This window comes from Orbicella franksi, chromosome 5, assembly GCF_964199315.1.
Source record: "Orbicella franksi chromosome 5, jaOrbFran1.1, whole genome shotgun sequence".
Classification (NCBI taxonomy): Eukaryota; Metazoa; Cnidaria; class Anthozoa; order Scleractinia; family Merulinidae; genus Orbicella; species Orbicella franksi.
In genome coordinates, this window is record NC_138149.1 from 28,312,904 (window position 1) to 28,327,400 (window position 14,497).

At 37.4% G+C, this 14,497-nt stretch overlaps 3 protein-coding genes across 4 annotated transcripts in view; 2 read left to right on the forward strand and 1 right to left on the reverse strand.

The window, feature by feature from the left end:
- Positions 1 to 595: 595 nt before the first annotated feature.
- LOC145487685 (large ribosomal subunit protein mL45-like) lies at positions 596 to 9,874 on the reverse strand. 2 transcript variants are annotated; one of them, XM_081466506.1, is made up of 9 exons: positions 9,840 to 9,874; positions 7,485 to 7,566; positions 6,030 to 6,252; positions 4,891 to 4,946; positions 4,698 to 4,750; positions 3,690 to 3,788; positions 3,062 to 3,110; positions 2,160 to 2,315; positions 596 to 1,475 (listed from the first exon to the last, which is right to left on the reverse strand). In XM_081466506.1, exons 2-9 carry the CDS (start codon positions 7,521 to 7,523, stop codon positions 1,278 to 1,280), a joined length of 873 nt encoding a protein of 290 aa, XP_081322632.1. In that variant the 5' UTR covers positions 7,524 to 7,566; positions 9,840 to 9,874; the 3' UTR covers positions 596 to 1,277. The 2 variants fall into 2 exon arrangements, with proteins under 2 accessions (XP_081322632.1, XP_081322631.1); XM_081466505.1 differs by lacking the exon at positions 9,840 to 9,874 and having other exon boundaries at positions 7,485 to 7,632.
- Positions 7,693 to 10,821, forward strand: LOC145487691 (cytochrome c oxidase subunit FA4-like). Its single transcript, XM_081466511.1, has 4 exons — positions 7,693 to 7,807; positions 8,605 to 8,693; positions 9,630 to 9,690; positions 9,866 to 10,821. Exons 1-4 carry the CDS (start codon positions 7,775 to 7,777, stop codon positions 9,914 to 9,916), a joined length of 234 nt encoding a protein of 77 aa, XP_081322637.1. The 5' UTR covers positions 7,693 to 7,774; the 3' UTR covers positions 9,917 to 10,821.
- An 818-nt stretch (positions 10,822 to 11,639) lies between these two features.
- The window catches only part of LOC145487690 (cytochrome c oxidase subunit FA4-like), a 9,309-nt gene continuing 6,451 nt past the window's right edge, over positions 11,640 to 14,497 (forward strand). Inside the window, exons 1-2 of the mRNA XM_081466510.1 lie at positions 11,640 to 12,034; positions 12,839 to 12,927. Coding sequence (XP_081322636.1) covers positions 12,002 to 12,034; positions 12,839 to 12,927 — 122 coding nt within the window. The 5' untranslated portion in view covers positions 11,640 to 12,001. The remainder of the gene's footprint in view (positions 12,035 to 12,838; positions 12,928 to 14,497) is intronic.

A 14,497-nucleotide genomic window follows, 5' to 3' on the forward strand; every position in this document is an offset into this window, starting at 1 on the left:
TTGCTTTTATCTTCCATTAGTTAACAACTGAGGGCTTTTGTTAATTCATAACTCTATCATGATCAGTCAAGTTGCACAGTGGCCTTTGAACTCTAAATAAATTTGTATGGGGCATTCAGGAGTTTCATTAACATCTTCAGGAGGGAAAGTGGTTTTCACTGTGGGTAGAACTTTTTGAACTGATTTTTTTTGTAAGAAAATCTTCCTCTACATGGTCAAACCAGGTGGACAAAATCATCCTCACTGCCTGTGAATTTGCCCAGCACCTAGCCCTTAATGAAACCCAATGTCTGACACATATTATGCTTCTGACAACATCTGCAGGGTTGTCCAGCTGTAACTTCAATCTTCACACCCGCAACAAACTTGTTACTTTGTGGGTGAATTGTACAAGGACCAATTGAACATTCTCGGCAGTAGCGGGTGTTACAGGTTAGGCTCTTAATGAGAACACTGATCAAGATTCATCACTACCATAACCTGAAAGTTCTATGTTTATGAGCCCCTGTCATGCACTAGTGCACTTAGAGTGTACATGACAGATATTTTTTTTATTTGCTTAATGGAATCTACATGAGATCATGATCTGGAAATCGAAAAAAAAAAAAAGAAAAAAAATGGTAATCATTGTTTTTTTTTTCAGCCTGACTAGTCCTAGGTCAACCCCCTGTGGTTTCTGACCCAACCAGAAGTGGAATTTCATGTTTTCAGATCATGGCTACAATGCGGTGAAAAAAACCACAATATCCTCTTTTTGTTTCCCTATCACGATCTCTTGAAGATTCTATAAAGCAAATTTAAAAAATATCTGTCATGTACACTTTAATAGTCTTTGTAAGCGTGGGATAGATTCTCATGGGTATAACAAAATTAATGTTCATGCCAACCAGAAAAGGCAAATCCATAAAATATAATCTAAAAATAACCAAACCACATCAGACTGTCACAAATATTAGTTATCACTTTATTGATGAAATTTGTTTTGGGAATCATCTAACCTGACTAATTCCCAGTTGTTTCTAAATTGAGAAGAAAAAAAAACAGAATGAGAGGTACGAGGCAGAGATTTCTATTAACAGATCAGGACTCCCTGGAATCTAGTTCTCTCTTCTTTCCTTGTTCCCATAAGTGCCTTGTGATGTCCTCCTTAAAGATGAATTGCGACTTTAGTAAGGCTGAAGTACGAGGCTACAGGTTACCACAATGTCTGTCCAAGTCCTTGTATGAAGCAAGTCATTTGTTATTACATTCAATGACATAACTTAAGGTGATCTTCTCTACACTGATGGTGCAGTCCTGGCAAGCTGTTTTGCAGTATTTGTTCTTTGTGGCACTAGATGTAGCTTCCCACAGACTTTCCACACTCCATATTTATTGGTGAGGTGACGTTCAAACACAACAAAATCAACAATTTCTTTAACTTCCTTATCGCTTCCTGTTATGTGCCGTCCATGTTTATCTTTAATTGCCATGACCTTCATATAAACAATAGAAACAGTAATGACTGCTGTCCACGCAAGCATTCCATTGAATAATCCCCCTTTGAACGTATTTTGTTTTATTAAAGTAAGTCGGGTGGGGGGGGGGGGGGGGTTTGATCTGCACTAAAACGATTTTATACCAAATGAGTCAAACTTCTGGTAAACATATTTCTGCTAGCTTCAGAAGTAGACAAAAATGAATGCAGATGCCCACTGCATGTAGGTTTTTGAAGCTAGCTTGAAATATCAGCCTCCTTAATTAACTCTTTGGTTCTGCACTGGTCAATGTTCAATGCATATTGTCTGAAAACATTGTTGGAACACAGTTGCAAGAGAAATTCAAACATGTCTGGCATTATTTTTATGACAGCAAGAAGAACCAAACCCCACATTTTTCAACCTTGCATTGGCTACGTGGTATTATACTAACACTTTTTGCTACTAACTTATTGTGCGACAAGGATACAAAGTTGCATTGTCCGTGGACTTGGAAAGACTTTCAGAGTGATGCAGTGATGCCAACAGTTTCTGCTTTTATTTGTTTTATTTTCTCTATTCAGCATCTGCCTCAGCCCTTGCATAAGCCACATTTCACAAAACGTTACCTAGTAAAGTGCCTGAAACAAATCTACAAAACATGTAGTTGAGATGTTTTTTTTCTTAAAAATGCTTTCTTACCTGTTTTGAATGGATTTTGACAGTAACTTGAACAAAAATGTTTTGTTTTCTCTCGACTGAAGCCACTCTAACATGTAAAACCTGAGGCCTTGTTACAGCTGACACAAAACGCCAGTGAAGATTTTTTTGTGGAGGAAAGTACTCGTTGCTGAGTACCTGAAATTTGAAATCAGATCAAACAGTAACTTTCTCTGACTGACTTATTAGTTTTTGTTACATCTTGTCTAGAATCTTGATCACCTAAAGCTCGCCTTCAAGGACAGGTGGCTAACCAAGTCACCCCTAGTTTTCTTAGCATGAAGCAATTAAGAGTCCTAGTCTTCATTTGTCTCTCTCTCTTTTTCTAAAAGTACTTATACCCCAGGGGGAGTCTCCCATGTGAAAATGTTGGGGATGCTTGTTGATGAAATTTGAATTAAACCCCTAAATGAGACCAATCTGGGCTTGAGCATTGTCTGTACCCTAAAAACTGACATTACTGGTGTTTTTTATTATTTCTTTGAGAGTAATCCTAAAAGAAACCTTGACTGCTAAAAGTAGCAGTTTTATTTGGAACACCCTATAGCCTAAGTGGGACCAAAGCCCATGATTTACACCCCTACGCAAGATGATGCAGTTGACCCGCACCTCTTTGAATCCTGTTTTGATTCGTTCTTGTTAATCTTCACTTCTTTTGTTCATAGGTTTTGGGGGCATTGTTTGTGTTGCTTACCTATTGTTCCGTTTGGCCAATTATAAAGAACCTTGAAAACAATGCAAGTCACCCCGCATGACCAGCATCTTCAACCTTTTCACAAGGGTGTTCCCCCCCTCCCCCAACTGGACTTGGAAGATGTTATTTTAATGACATTTTATTAAAATAATGGACCATTAATATTTTGTTAAGATTGATGTGAGCATACCGTGTAAACTTTGTTTGTGACAACCTCCTGGAGATCCTTTTTGCTTTTACTGCAAACAAGCATTTACCATTGATATTAAATATTTTACTAGTATTTTTTTCATAAACTGCTAGCTGATGATCATTAACCAACTTTTTTTTAGGTAAATTAGCTTCACATTGCTGAAATCCATAACAAAAATGTGTTTTAATTAAGCTGAAGAGCTGAATGCAGAAAGGTCACACCAAGGACAAAGTGTCAGTCTTAAATTTCCTAAGACAAACCCTTGACTATTAGTACATTAACCTCAAACAATCTTGACTGAACCTAGCTCTACTGTACCTATACTTTTATAATCAGCCTTTATACTGCATTACATGATGCAAATGCCAGCTATCCTATTGAATGTATGGCAGATAATATCCCTACCCTGCCTATGGGAAGTTTTCTGAGTTGACAACCCCGACAGTGACCTCTCTGAAAATTTCAGCAGCAGACTTTTGAATCCTTTACCCACCAGGACTCTTGTACGACTTAAATCCTTGGGGAGTGTTTGGATGTTCCCTGGGACGTTGTAATTATTTTCTAGACTGGGATGAATTGACAGCAAGCCTAGCATCTATATATTCACTATGTTCTGCAGACCCACCTAATAAGGGCTTTATTTACATCAATGTAAATATTTTGAGCCTGTTCAGCAAATTCTCTGATCTTAAATGGTTTGACATATTTTCTTACCACGGCGAGGCTACAGAAGGAAAACAGAGAGAGAAAACTAAATGAGTAAAAACTGTTTGTGACAAAACTCTTGCATATTTACTTGGTCACCTGGCTTAATGAAAAATTCCACTATAGCGTTTTAAATTACACCAGGTAATTACACCAGGTAGTCTGTTGTGAATAAGCCAGCTAAATTGACCTTCTAAAGGAAGCTGTTACAAAAATTGTTTATTGCTTTCCACATGACAGGAGCTGTAACCCAGGAGCAGGGGGAGGCTAATACATAAAGGATGGGGGTGCTCGCCATACCTGTTAGCGGTTAAAAAAGTGGTTTTAGTACCTCTTGGGCTGTTTAGCATCAAAAGGTCCACAGCGGGAGCTTTTTTGGTACATTTTGGGGTATCGAGCCGAAAAAATATGACAGGAGATAATGTGTTATGTAAGAGCTGGTACCTCTTAGGGGAGAAAAAAATTTCAAGCCTTGCAACAAAACAGGATCTTGGTACCTCCTAGGGGTTCTCTTCAAAATTTCCAACAAGCACCCATGTCCTTTTCACATGAGAGTTCCCCTTGCAGGGAGGGCTGTAGCACGCTAGGCACAAGTGTAGCAGCTCTTGTAAGCTTGTAATTGCATTTGTCATCAGTGTAGCAGCAGCAGGAAGACAACTGGTTTTCACAGGCAAAATCATTCTCGCAACCGGTCAAGTTGCCCAGTGCCTGACCCTTATTGAAACCCCTGGCAGCTGTTAGAATTGCTTTAGAGCTAGAGTCATCAATCTGCTTGGTTTGTTCCATTATTCTTTCAAATGTTATTGAACCAGTCATGTGAGACCAAGTGCAAGTCAGAGTGGCTACCTGACCTGGGCAAGGGTAACCAGCTACTGCACTTCAAATCTTCTTGAATACACTTCATTGTCCATTTTAACAATCTCTTTACCTGTACACAGTCCACAAGCCATTTTTGAGTGCATTCCATCTCTCCTTTATTCCCTACAAAGAAAAAGACACGACATAAAATTTAAAAAAATGTTGGCCTGATAGATTACTGGTAGCCCAGAACAGAATACGCTAGAAATGATTGTTTCACTCAAATTTGTATAATAGGTATTGCAACACAGTCAAATACTCACCCAGGGAGTGAAAAAATAATATCTTCTTATGGGAAGGTAATCACTGAAAATTGCTCCTACAAAAAAATCAAAGATACATATTTATTCAAATTCTTTCATCATCCTTGTTGCACCATAGGATGCATAAGGTCTCACGTACGAGTTGGGCTTCATATTTAAATTTTAAAAATAAGTTGTGAGATCAGCTGATGACTTTTTGGGCTAGCAAGCAGGTGCGACCCGGTCCTCTATGCATCTCTATTGTTCTCGGAAGCTCAAAAGCCCCTGTCAAGACAGATAGCAGCAATTTTGGTTCAGTGCTACCAGATTAAGCTCTTGCCAGTCAAAACCTGAAATTTACCAGCCATTTGTCCAATTACCAGCTGTTGTTTGCAGGCTTGCATTATTAGACAATGCTCAGTTAGTAGCACTAAACAGGTCAATCTAAGATAAAATGCACTTAACTGTTTATTCTTTTGGCTTACAAAAGCTGGAAAGAAGAAGACAGGAGGGGACAAAATAATATTATGTCATATCTGTGTCAAGCAGTAGCCCATTAACAAGTATCCTAAACCAAGATTTGACTTTATATATATAAGTGTTCTATCTATCACTGCTACAGATGCCATACATGAAATATCCTCTCAAATAGCAACCCAGATACAGGTAAGATATAGCTCTGTAATAGAATGTGAGCAGTATCTCTTTTGCTCCGAAATCCCTGGGGAAGAATGCAAAACAAGTGAGCGTACATGCATGACTGAGAGCGTGACATGTGAGCCGCAAGGAACATGAGTGTTGAAAGACGAGGGACACCTGTTGTAGCTTCGCATGGCTTCGCATGGCATACTCGCATGCTCAGGACTGCTCGCTTGTTTTGCGTTCTTCTATGCATTAACCCCCACAGATTTTTTAGCAAAAGGGAGACTGCTCACAGTCTTATGTAAGAAAGGGCTCTTTAATCAAAACTCAACAAAGTCTGACTATGCTTAATCTGACCATGGTAATCAATGGAAAATTGTTTGGCATTTTGGTGAGGCTTGTGTCAGTCAATCCATTGGATTTCCTATTGACATGTTAATGTTGCCTTTAAAACTTACCACTATCCGGAACCCTGCCAGTGATACAGTTTTTATAACAAAATGAACACACAGTTTTACCTGGACTATCAATAATTATTGGTCTGTCTAAAGGTCTTGCCACTGACATTCTGGCTAAATATGCACCATGTTGACTCTTCTTCTGTTCTTCAAGCTGCTTTTTCTGAGGGTTTGGTCTCTTACCAAAAGGAGAAGTCTTACTGAATTTAGTTCTTGTCTGTATCAGCAGAACAGTGGTGACCTGGCAGTCGTGTGTTCTGAAGATTGTAGCAGGACTGAAACACTGTTACAAGAAAGATGACTTGTTTTTAAAATTACGAGCCACATGTTTTACCTTTGTTTTAGTTTGGGTTTTACTAACAGTTTGAGATTGGCCGAGTAGTCTAATTGGTAAGTAACTGGTCTGGTTTTGGTTTTATGACACACAGTTGAAAACCTCTCTAGACATCTACAAAAATTGTGTTATCAACCCCAGAGCACTTCTCTTTAACGCTTGACCAACGGTGCCCTGTCAAAACGAAGGCTTGGGGGTCAAGAAATTATACAACTAAATGCCATTGGTAAGGTTCATGAATCCTTTTGTATTGGTTTTCATGGATAAGCCACATGTTGTATTGTAGTCTAAATTGATTGTAAATTTATTGTTGCAAACAAACCAGTTAACCATTCACACTAGCGACAAGCCATCTGTTTTGGTTTCTGTTAACTGATATTTAAATCTGGTATTTGTTTCTAAATTGTTTAAATACTTTTCCCCATTAGTACTTGTACTAAATTACTTATTGAGGTCAAACAAACATAATTTATGTATTTCTTTGTTTTATTCTATTAAACAATTAGCTTATGAGCTTCAGATTTCTATCATGTGATAGTTGAGAGGGTGCAGCCCGAGTCAACTATCATGCATAGAAATCTAGAGCAAATAATCTAACTGCTTTAGTATAAATCTATAAGTCGTTCAAAACTTCATCTCAGTCCTCTTTACAGACACTTCAAAAATGCCAAGAAGAGGTGGTCATTTTGTTAACAAGGGTACACTGCTATGCTACTCACTATCTATTACAGAATAGATAGTGAGTAACGTAGCCAATCAGAGAACAGCATTCATGGTAGAACGCTAGTAGATTTATACTAAGAAATATATGTGCTTATCCACAAGGTCGGGTGGGGGAGATAGTATAGAGGAGAGAGGGGTATTGCATTACAAATCTGTGGACATTTTCTCTTCCCTACTTGCTTATTTATGTCAATTTGTTGCGTTCCATAAATTAAATAACTTAGTACTCCTTTCTTGTTTTTACAGTAGGAAAAAAATTTAAAGTGGTCTCGCTCCCAAGACGTGAAGACGATCTGATATATATAGATATATTTAAGCTTATAAACAAACCGGACAGACAGCCATAGACAGTCTGTTTCTAACAAACTCAATCATTTTAACAATTGATTACGGGCATGATTAATTGATTATAGGCATTTAAAAAGATTCGCAAACAACAAAACGAACGATAAACAAACCTTAGATCTTGAACAAGCAAGAAGTCTTGCCGCCGCCATCTTTGTCGCTTAGCAGCCAGGCCGTAAAGAATTTCACGCGTGCCTGGGAACGGAAAGACGTCATCGTTTCAGCGAGAGAGGACTAAGAGTGACGTCACAGGTGAAATAAATTTGTTTACCTTGGCGCGCGTTTCGTCAGTTCACAGTTCTTATAAGAAGTAAAGTGCTTGGTTGTTTCAGACAACGTTGGCTCTAATTTTCGCAAAGTCAAGCTGATCAAGGATTTTAGAGGCGTTCGAACGATCAGAAAAATGGTTCTCGCACTTATTAGAAAAACTCCGGAGGTGAGGACATTTTATTATCGCTCTACAAGTTATGAGACCATAGTCGTGCTCTCGTGCACGACATGGAATTTTCACCATAACAATCGGCAAGGTAATCAAGAAGGTACTTTTAAGTTTCACCAGAGAAAAGCAGTAGAAAATAGTAGTCGTATGAAATAGCGAGTTTCCTCGATTGTGATATTTTACGATTGTAGTTTTGGATTTTACCCAATTTTAAAACGACAAATTACGTGTACAAGGACCTGCAACTTTTGAAAGCAAATTAACCAAAAGCGAAAGTTGCATTTATATGAATTACTGAATTTTTAACTTCAAGCAAAACATGAAAAATGGGTTTATCGCCATAAAAACCCAAAAGGAACCCAGCTTTCTCTGATTTTAGTCCTTAATTTTAAGTTACGGAAACGAAAAGTTTGATATGAGGCAAAATTGTTTCTTAGCTATTTATAGAAACAAAAGTGATGCACGTGAAAGAAAGACAGTCTGGTTGTCAAAATGAGACGAATTTTTGACCAGTTTGATTTCTAAGGACGTCTAGTTAAGATAGGCCGACTGGTTGATGCGTTTTATGCATTTTAATTACGTGGAAGAAGACATTTTCATCTAAACAGTAGGAAAAAATACTTTTTCATGAATACGTGCTACCCACACGTCACTTCAATTCTTGGAAACTGCGGTCTAAAATTCCTGTTTAAATTTCACGACTTCTCGCTGCCATTTTTTTTTTTACGAAAATCACAAAAATGTGTTGAGGTTCTTTACGATTTTATTTCATTTTAGTTTTATTTCCTTTTCAGATTGCTCCTCTTATTGTCATAGTTTGTACTGCTAGTGTAGGCGCGATAGCCTTCGGGGTACGACAAGCTACGAAGAACCCTGAAGCTTGGTACGTAATTACTGTTTTTATTAAACCCGACGAAAAATCGTCATTGCAGAGAACAAAACAAAATTCTACAAAAACTGAAACATATTTGATTTGAGCTCTGTTTCTAATTTCTACGGATGAAGTTGCCTCGCACGTGATGGAATGCAATCTTCACAAGGCTTTTGTCTTTGCTACATTCTGTTTCATTTTTCCGCGTTTAGTACAAAATGTAACAACATAATGCTAATTTTTGGTGGTTGACGTTTACTTCCGCGCGTGACGCATGACACGATGCACGAACAGTGTTCGAAAAGTCTATTTTTGGTGCTAATTCGCTACAAACGTCGTTGTTCAGAAGCCATAGGCGAGAGAGAAACACTGATTTGAAATAGCGAAAAGAAGTTGCGAAACTGTTATTCTTAGGGTAAATATCGACTTTCGTCCGCTTAGCAAACATTAATATAGAATTGCGTGACTTGAATGCTAATTTAATCGGCTATAGCGCGGACGCGATTCCGCGAAAAAAAAGGTCAAACTGTAAATGGTGGGTTTCGGATTCACTGAGGAAATAATAACATTCCACCAGTATCGGAAAGGAATAAGAGTTCTACTGGGTTGGAGAATTTTAATGTAAGATTGTAAATCATAGAAAAAAAACAAAACTTTTGTGTAACAATAATCATTACAACAGAAAATCAAGTATCGAACAGGAAGTAGGACATTGAGCAACAGAACAATATGAGTTTTGGTATCAAAAAACGTTTCTTTAGATATAGAGAGTGTACAAAGAAAAAGCATAGCAATTAATTGATTGAAATAATTCTGCTATAAAAATATCATTTTTTAACAGCTATCTTTTGATTTAGGTATTAATTGATTTATTAAGCTATTAATTAATTATTTATCTTTTATTAAAAGGTATCATAATTAATCTATTTATTTATTTATTTTTGACAGCTGGGACAAGAGAAACAACCCCCATCCTTGGCTGAATATCAAACAAAATGAACAAGTTAAGGTAAGCATGATAAAAACACTAACTCTCCTTACTGGTCAGCACATACTGCATGTGTTACAAATGAAAGTTCTGAGAATTTGGTAATATATCATTGAAGAAATGTCAATAATTACAGTAATTAGTATGTTCTTTTAAAATGATCAATTTACCTGAAGTTTTAATCTATTGTCAACAGCTTTACAGTCACACCGACTACTCAAAGCTTGGAGACGACAAAGAAGCCTGAGGATTGAAAGTAGGAATAAAAGTCCTTGGAAACTATTATCAAGATGATATGGAAATTAAACACAGCCAAGAGTTAATTTGGGTTAGAACTTGTGAAGAAAGGCTTATAATTTACCTTAAGAATTAGATGTTATTATAAATTACAAAAGTTTATAAATTAAGTCAAGAAGTATTTGCAGTATTATTTAATAATAATTTATGTCATTTACTCAAACAGAGTTAGAGTGTAAACGACTAGATTACAGGATTTAAGTTGAAGATTTGTAGTTAAGGAAACTCCATAACTTTGTAGGTCTTTATACCTCTCTTATAGCTATAGCCAGGATCAATAGCCCTGTAAGTCCGGATTAACCTATTTTAGTGTAATGTATATATTTTCTTACATAATTAAAGGAGCTCAGTCAAGGTATTTTGGGTTATTTTGGCCTCCGACAAAATTACCTTTACATTGAGGGAAATGTGAAAATAAAAGTATACTAAAATAGAAAAACACCAAAGAGCGGGATAATAAGATAAACCATAAAGGAACAAGTTAAGGAGGGAAAAGATTGACACGGATTACAAACGACGAACTTGAAAAATTTACGCTAAACTTTTCAAGATGCACAAACCCTGACGTAGCTTCTTTCCATAAAACAGAGCATGAATTTTCGCATGCTTTACTGGAAGCGTAGCACAGTGTCAGCGCAATTTCATGCATGAAAAGTGTAAAATGTTTTGAAAGAAATTTAGTTCTAGTAAAATAAGAACGAAATAATTTTCGGTACTTTTAGTTTTTGCTTGTTTGTTTCGTTTTGTATTTGCTCTTCAGTTTTGGTGTGGTTTTGGTTGCTAATTCGTACAAGTGTGTGTATCGAACCTGAGTCAGGTGAGTAATTAAGGGAAATGAATTAAAAAGAAAACGAGTTTAGTAGAGAGCATATTTCTGTTAAAGAAAACCAAAAACGAAGACGAGCAAAAAAAAGCGAAAATTATTGAAGCAGTTAATTCAAAATATTTCATTTGTTAGTCCTGTCAAAAGTCCCACAACCTATGCTGAAATTGCTTTGTTAATTGCGACGTACGTACTGATTTAGAACCTTACTTTTTTTGTAATTACTGAACTTTGTAGAAATTAAAATTTTTCTTTCTTTTTTTAAAACAAAAAGTTCCTTCTGTTTTGTGATACACCGATTGGAAAGAACAGGTTAGAATCTTTAACATGTAAAATCGAGCTATTATTACTTATCGACAAGTAATCTTTCTGGCTTTAATTAATTGCAGTCATTATTCCTGGTCCCTTTTGCCGAGTCAAATACAACAGCATTAATCATTTCCCTTGAGTGTTAAAATTTGAAGCCGATCATTTAAAATTCGTTCTACTCCTTTTGACCCTTCCGATTACGTTTTTAGTCAATTTAGAAAATGAATTTTTCCCCTTTCACTGGTCACATCGCACGTATTAATAACGTAAAATGTGAGTATTTGTGTTGTTTTTTTTCTGTGAAAATGTACGAAAATATATTTCGCACTCGTTAGTGTTAGCTACTGTTAGCTAGCTGTCCTATTTCTCGGAAGTAAATAATTTGTTCACCTTAATAAACAGATTTACATTGCATAAATCAGTCTGAAATAAAGGTTTATCCTCCTGAAGTTGAGTAATTTCATGCCTTAAAATAAAATGACGAAGTTTCATATTTTTAAAGTCCTTCAAATTGTCAAATACTTTTCGCAGCTAGCGGAATCCTTTGAAAATTGGGGAATATCACTTTTTTCCCGGCTCCTCGATCGATCAGGCAATAGTTGTTCGTTGGTTTGACAGATTTGATCGATCTTCAATTCCTTAAAAATATTTGACGTAGTAATATCGCAATACTTCCTGGGAGCGAGGTAAGAGGTCCAATTGTGTTGCTGAGTGGAACGCGTGACGTCACACATGTCAGATGAACTTTTCAGAATTTGTTTTATTTATACTCACCAAAGCTAGGAGAAAGCGGAGAACCCCAGACTACAGGTGAAGCGATCTAGGGCATTTAGGCCGCGTTCGCTTTAAATACTCCAATTGCTCTTACTACCGGAGTTTTAACCGTTCAAGTTATCAAGGAAAATGGTTTTTGCTCTTCTAAGAAAATCTCCAGAGGTAAGGAACTCTTTTTCGCTATTGTAAAACGTGGCTTAAGCTTAAAATTTTCCGTCTTCCTTGCTGCGTGCACTTCAACACGTCCAATGTGCTTAGCGATAAACGGGGGAAGGAAGGATTCAGATTAATCCTTCTTCAGGTTCTTAAGTGTTTCGTCTTGTTAAATGTTTGGCTTTACGGAGTAGCAGAACGAAAAATCCAACTATGAAATGAAATTTGTATGTTTAAGGAGAAAACGTTTTAGATTGCACGTACCCGGCGAATTTATGAATTCAGAATTTTTAAACCGTAAAAAATAAGAAACAGAAAAATGATTTCATTCACGAACTCTGAGAGAGGATTAAAGATGAAACTTGAAACCCGGCAATAGGTTTGCTTTCTTGACATTGTCGCAACGTTTTGTACCTGAAAATAGTTTCTTCGCCATAGAAACTGTCTAGATTTTCTCAGAACGAAACCCGGGAGGTGATTTTTTAAGTAGGTCTTCTGCCCAGAGCTTGCCAGCTGTGATGGATATATTTGAATTTTAAAACAGCAATTGCGTAAATCATTGCAAAAATTAATACTTCTTACACGTAACTGAAATACTTACTTCTAGAAGATATCAGGTTCTATTGAATGAGTACGGGGATAGACTACCTGTAAAGAAAAGTCGAGGATATTGGAGAGTTGTCCGTTTTAGAAAGTTTACTGTGTTCTTTGCACAACCGGGCAAAAATTTATGATGGGTGTATAAATACTATTTTGAAGGTCTGCGTTATCAGATTGCAGTAATATTTTTTGTTTCACCAATTTCCTTTTCAGCTTGTGCCTCTGTTTGTGATCATTGGAACTGGCTGTGCAGGGGCTGCTGTCTTCACGATAAGACAAGCAACGAAAAATCCTGAAGCATGGTACGTATAAACCCTGCAATTATGAGAAAGAAGTCTATTTATCACTTTTACATGAAATCCGAGAAACACATAAAGAAGCCGCTGCCAGCCATGAATCGATATTGCACTTGAACACGATCTCGCATTTTTCTTTCTCGTTTCTTCTTGGTATAATAATTATAATTATTTTGGAATAATCAACGTTAAGCGTTTTTCATTCCAAAGGGTTAAGAAGTTTTAATCGTATTACAATTACCGGTAATTATCGCATCTTTCGCAGAAATATCCCAGTGCTAGTGTCATCGAAGTGCAACTTTCTCAGCAGGCGTGAGTTTTAGCACGTACTTAGAGTTTAGACAAAACAAGAATTCTGATCGCGACATTTCAGTCTATCATTTTGCTCACTCAACTACTGAAGTCTGCCTTCAAGCATTTCTTCAAGTCTTTAGTCCAAAAGGCGGGCAGGTTGTTTCTTATTTCGGCATTTCCGTGGTGATTTAAATATTTGTTCCTCGCATCCCTTGATAGCAGCGTCAACTTGGAAATGTGACAGTTGTCATGTAAGAGATACGCATCAGCTGGCGTTGACTTATCGCAAGGGTAAATAAACTCCTTTAACATCATGCCAATATTTATCAAATTTAATTTCACGCTCTCTTGTCTTCTTGTAGCAATATTAGCATGAAACATTTTCGTTTCCTTCGAATCGTTTTCTTTCCAAGTCTGTTTCCAGGTCAAAAGGGTTGTTACCCAAAGAGAGGTATGCGTTTGAACTACAATTAAAACGAGAAACCTGAAAAGTCTATCTTTATTTTTATTTTCTACGTCATCCGTGAAGGAATACTAAAATTCTAATGGTTCCCTAGTGGGGGTGGGGGGTGTCACAATATTGTCTTGTAAGTTCTTTATTTAATAACGCAACGGCTGAAAACATGACAACACGAGCGAACAATATGGCGGATATCTCCAGTTCCGCCTCGAGCTCCCAAGGCCCGATGGGAGCACGTGGCATGACGTAATGTGACATCTCCCTTCCTTTAAATTTAACAACAACAACAACAACAAGGAAATGGAACGTATTCTACCCCTAGAACATTACAATACTGGTCAAAAGGGACATTCCTCGATGCACTTATTCTAATAGTCCTATTTTTTTTTTTTTTTTTTTTTTTATGTCCTTATCGTTATAAGTCTAGCCTTTGTGTGGGTGTCACAGTTCTCCCAGATCTGGTCACATATCCCCCAGCCGTGCCTGAGGTCTTTCCCAGAGCGTTTTTCGGTGGGGCTGTATCGTCAGATTCCGGTGTAGCTGCCATACTGTCCTTTTGTGATGTCTGCGTGTGGCTAACTGGGGCGGGGCTGGTTGCCTGCTGACCTTGGTACACTGGGGTTTCCGTCCGTTGGCGTTGTGGGTCACTTACTGCAGCTGTATCTGGTCTCAGTTGGGACCGTGTTCTTCGATAAGTGGCACCTGTACTGCTCGATCTGATGATATAAGACCTTGGCTGTTTGGCTGGCCTTATAATAACACCGGGCTCCCAGGTCTGTGAGTGGTGATCGTACATGTGGATAGGTTGGTCAGTTTCAAGTG

Coding starts and splice junctions, on each gene's coding strand:
- LOC145487685 (XM_081466506.1), bottom strand. CDS start 7,523: ATGGCGGCGGCAAGACTTCTTGCTTGTTCAAGATCTAAG. Junction 4,947..6,029: donor AATAATTATTGATAGTCCAG/GTAAAACTGTGT, acceptor ATTTTTTTGTAG/GAGCAATTTTCAGTGATTAC. Junction 3,789..4,697: donor GGCTTGTGGACTGTGTACAG/GTAAAGAGATTG, acceptor TTCCTTCTGTAG/CCTCGCCGTGGTAAGAAAAT.
- LOC145487691 (XM_081466511.1), top strand. CDS start 7,775: ATGGTTCTCGCACTTATTAGAAAAACTCCGGAG. Junction 8,694..9,629: donor ACGAAGAACCCTGAAGCTTG/GTACGTAATTAC, acceptor TATTTTTGACAG/CTGGGACAAGAGAAACAACC. Junction 9,691..9,865: donor AACAAAATGAACAAGTTAAG/GTAAGCATGATA, acceptor TATTGTCAACAG/CTTTACAGTCACACCGACTA.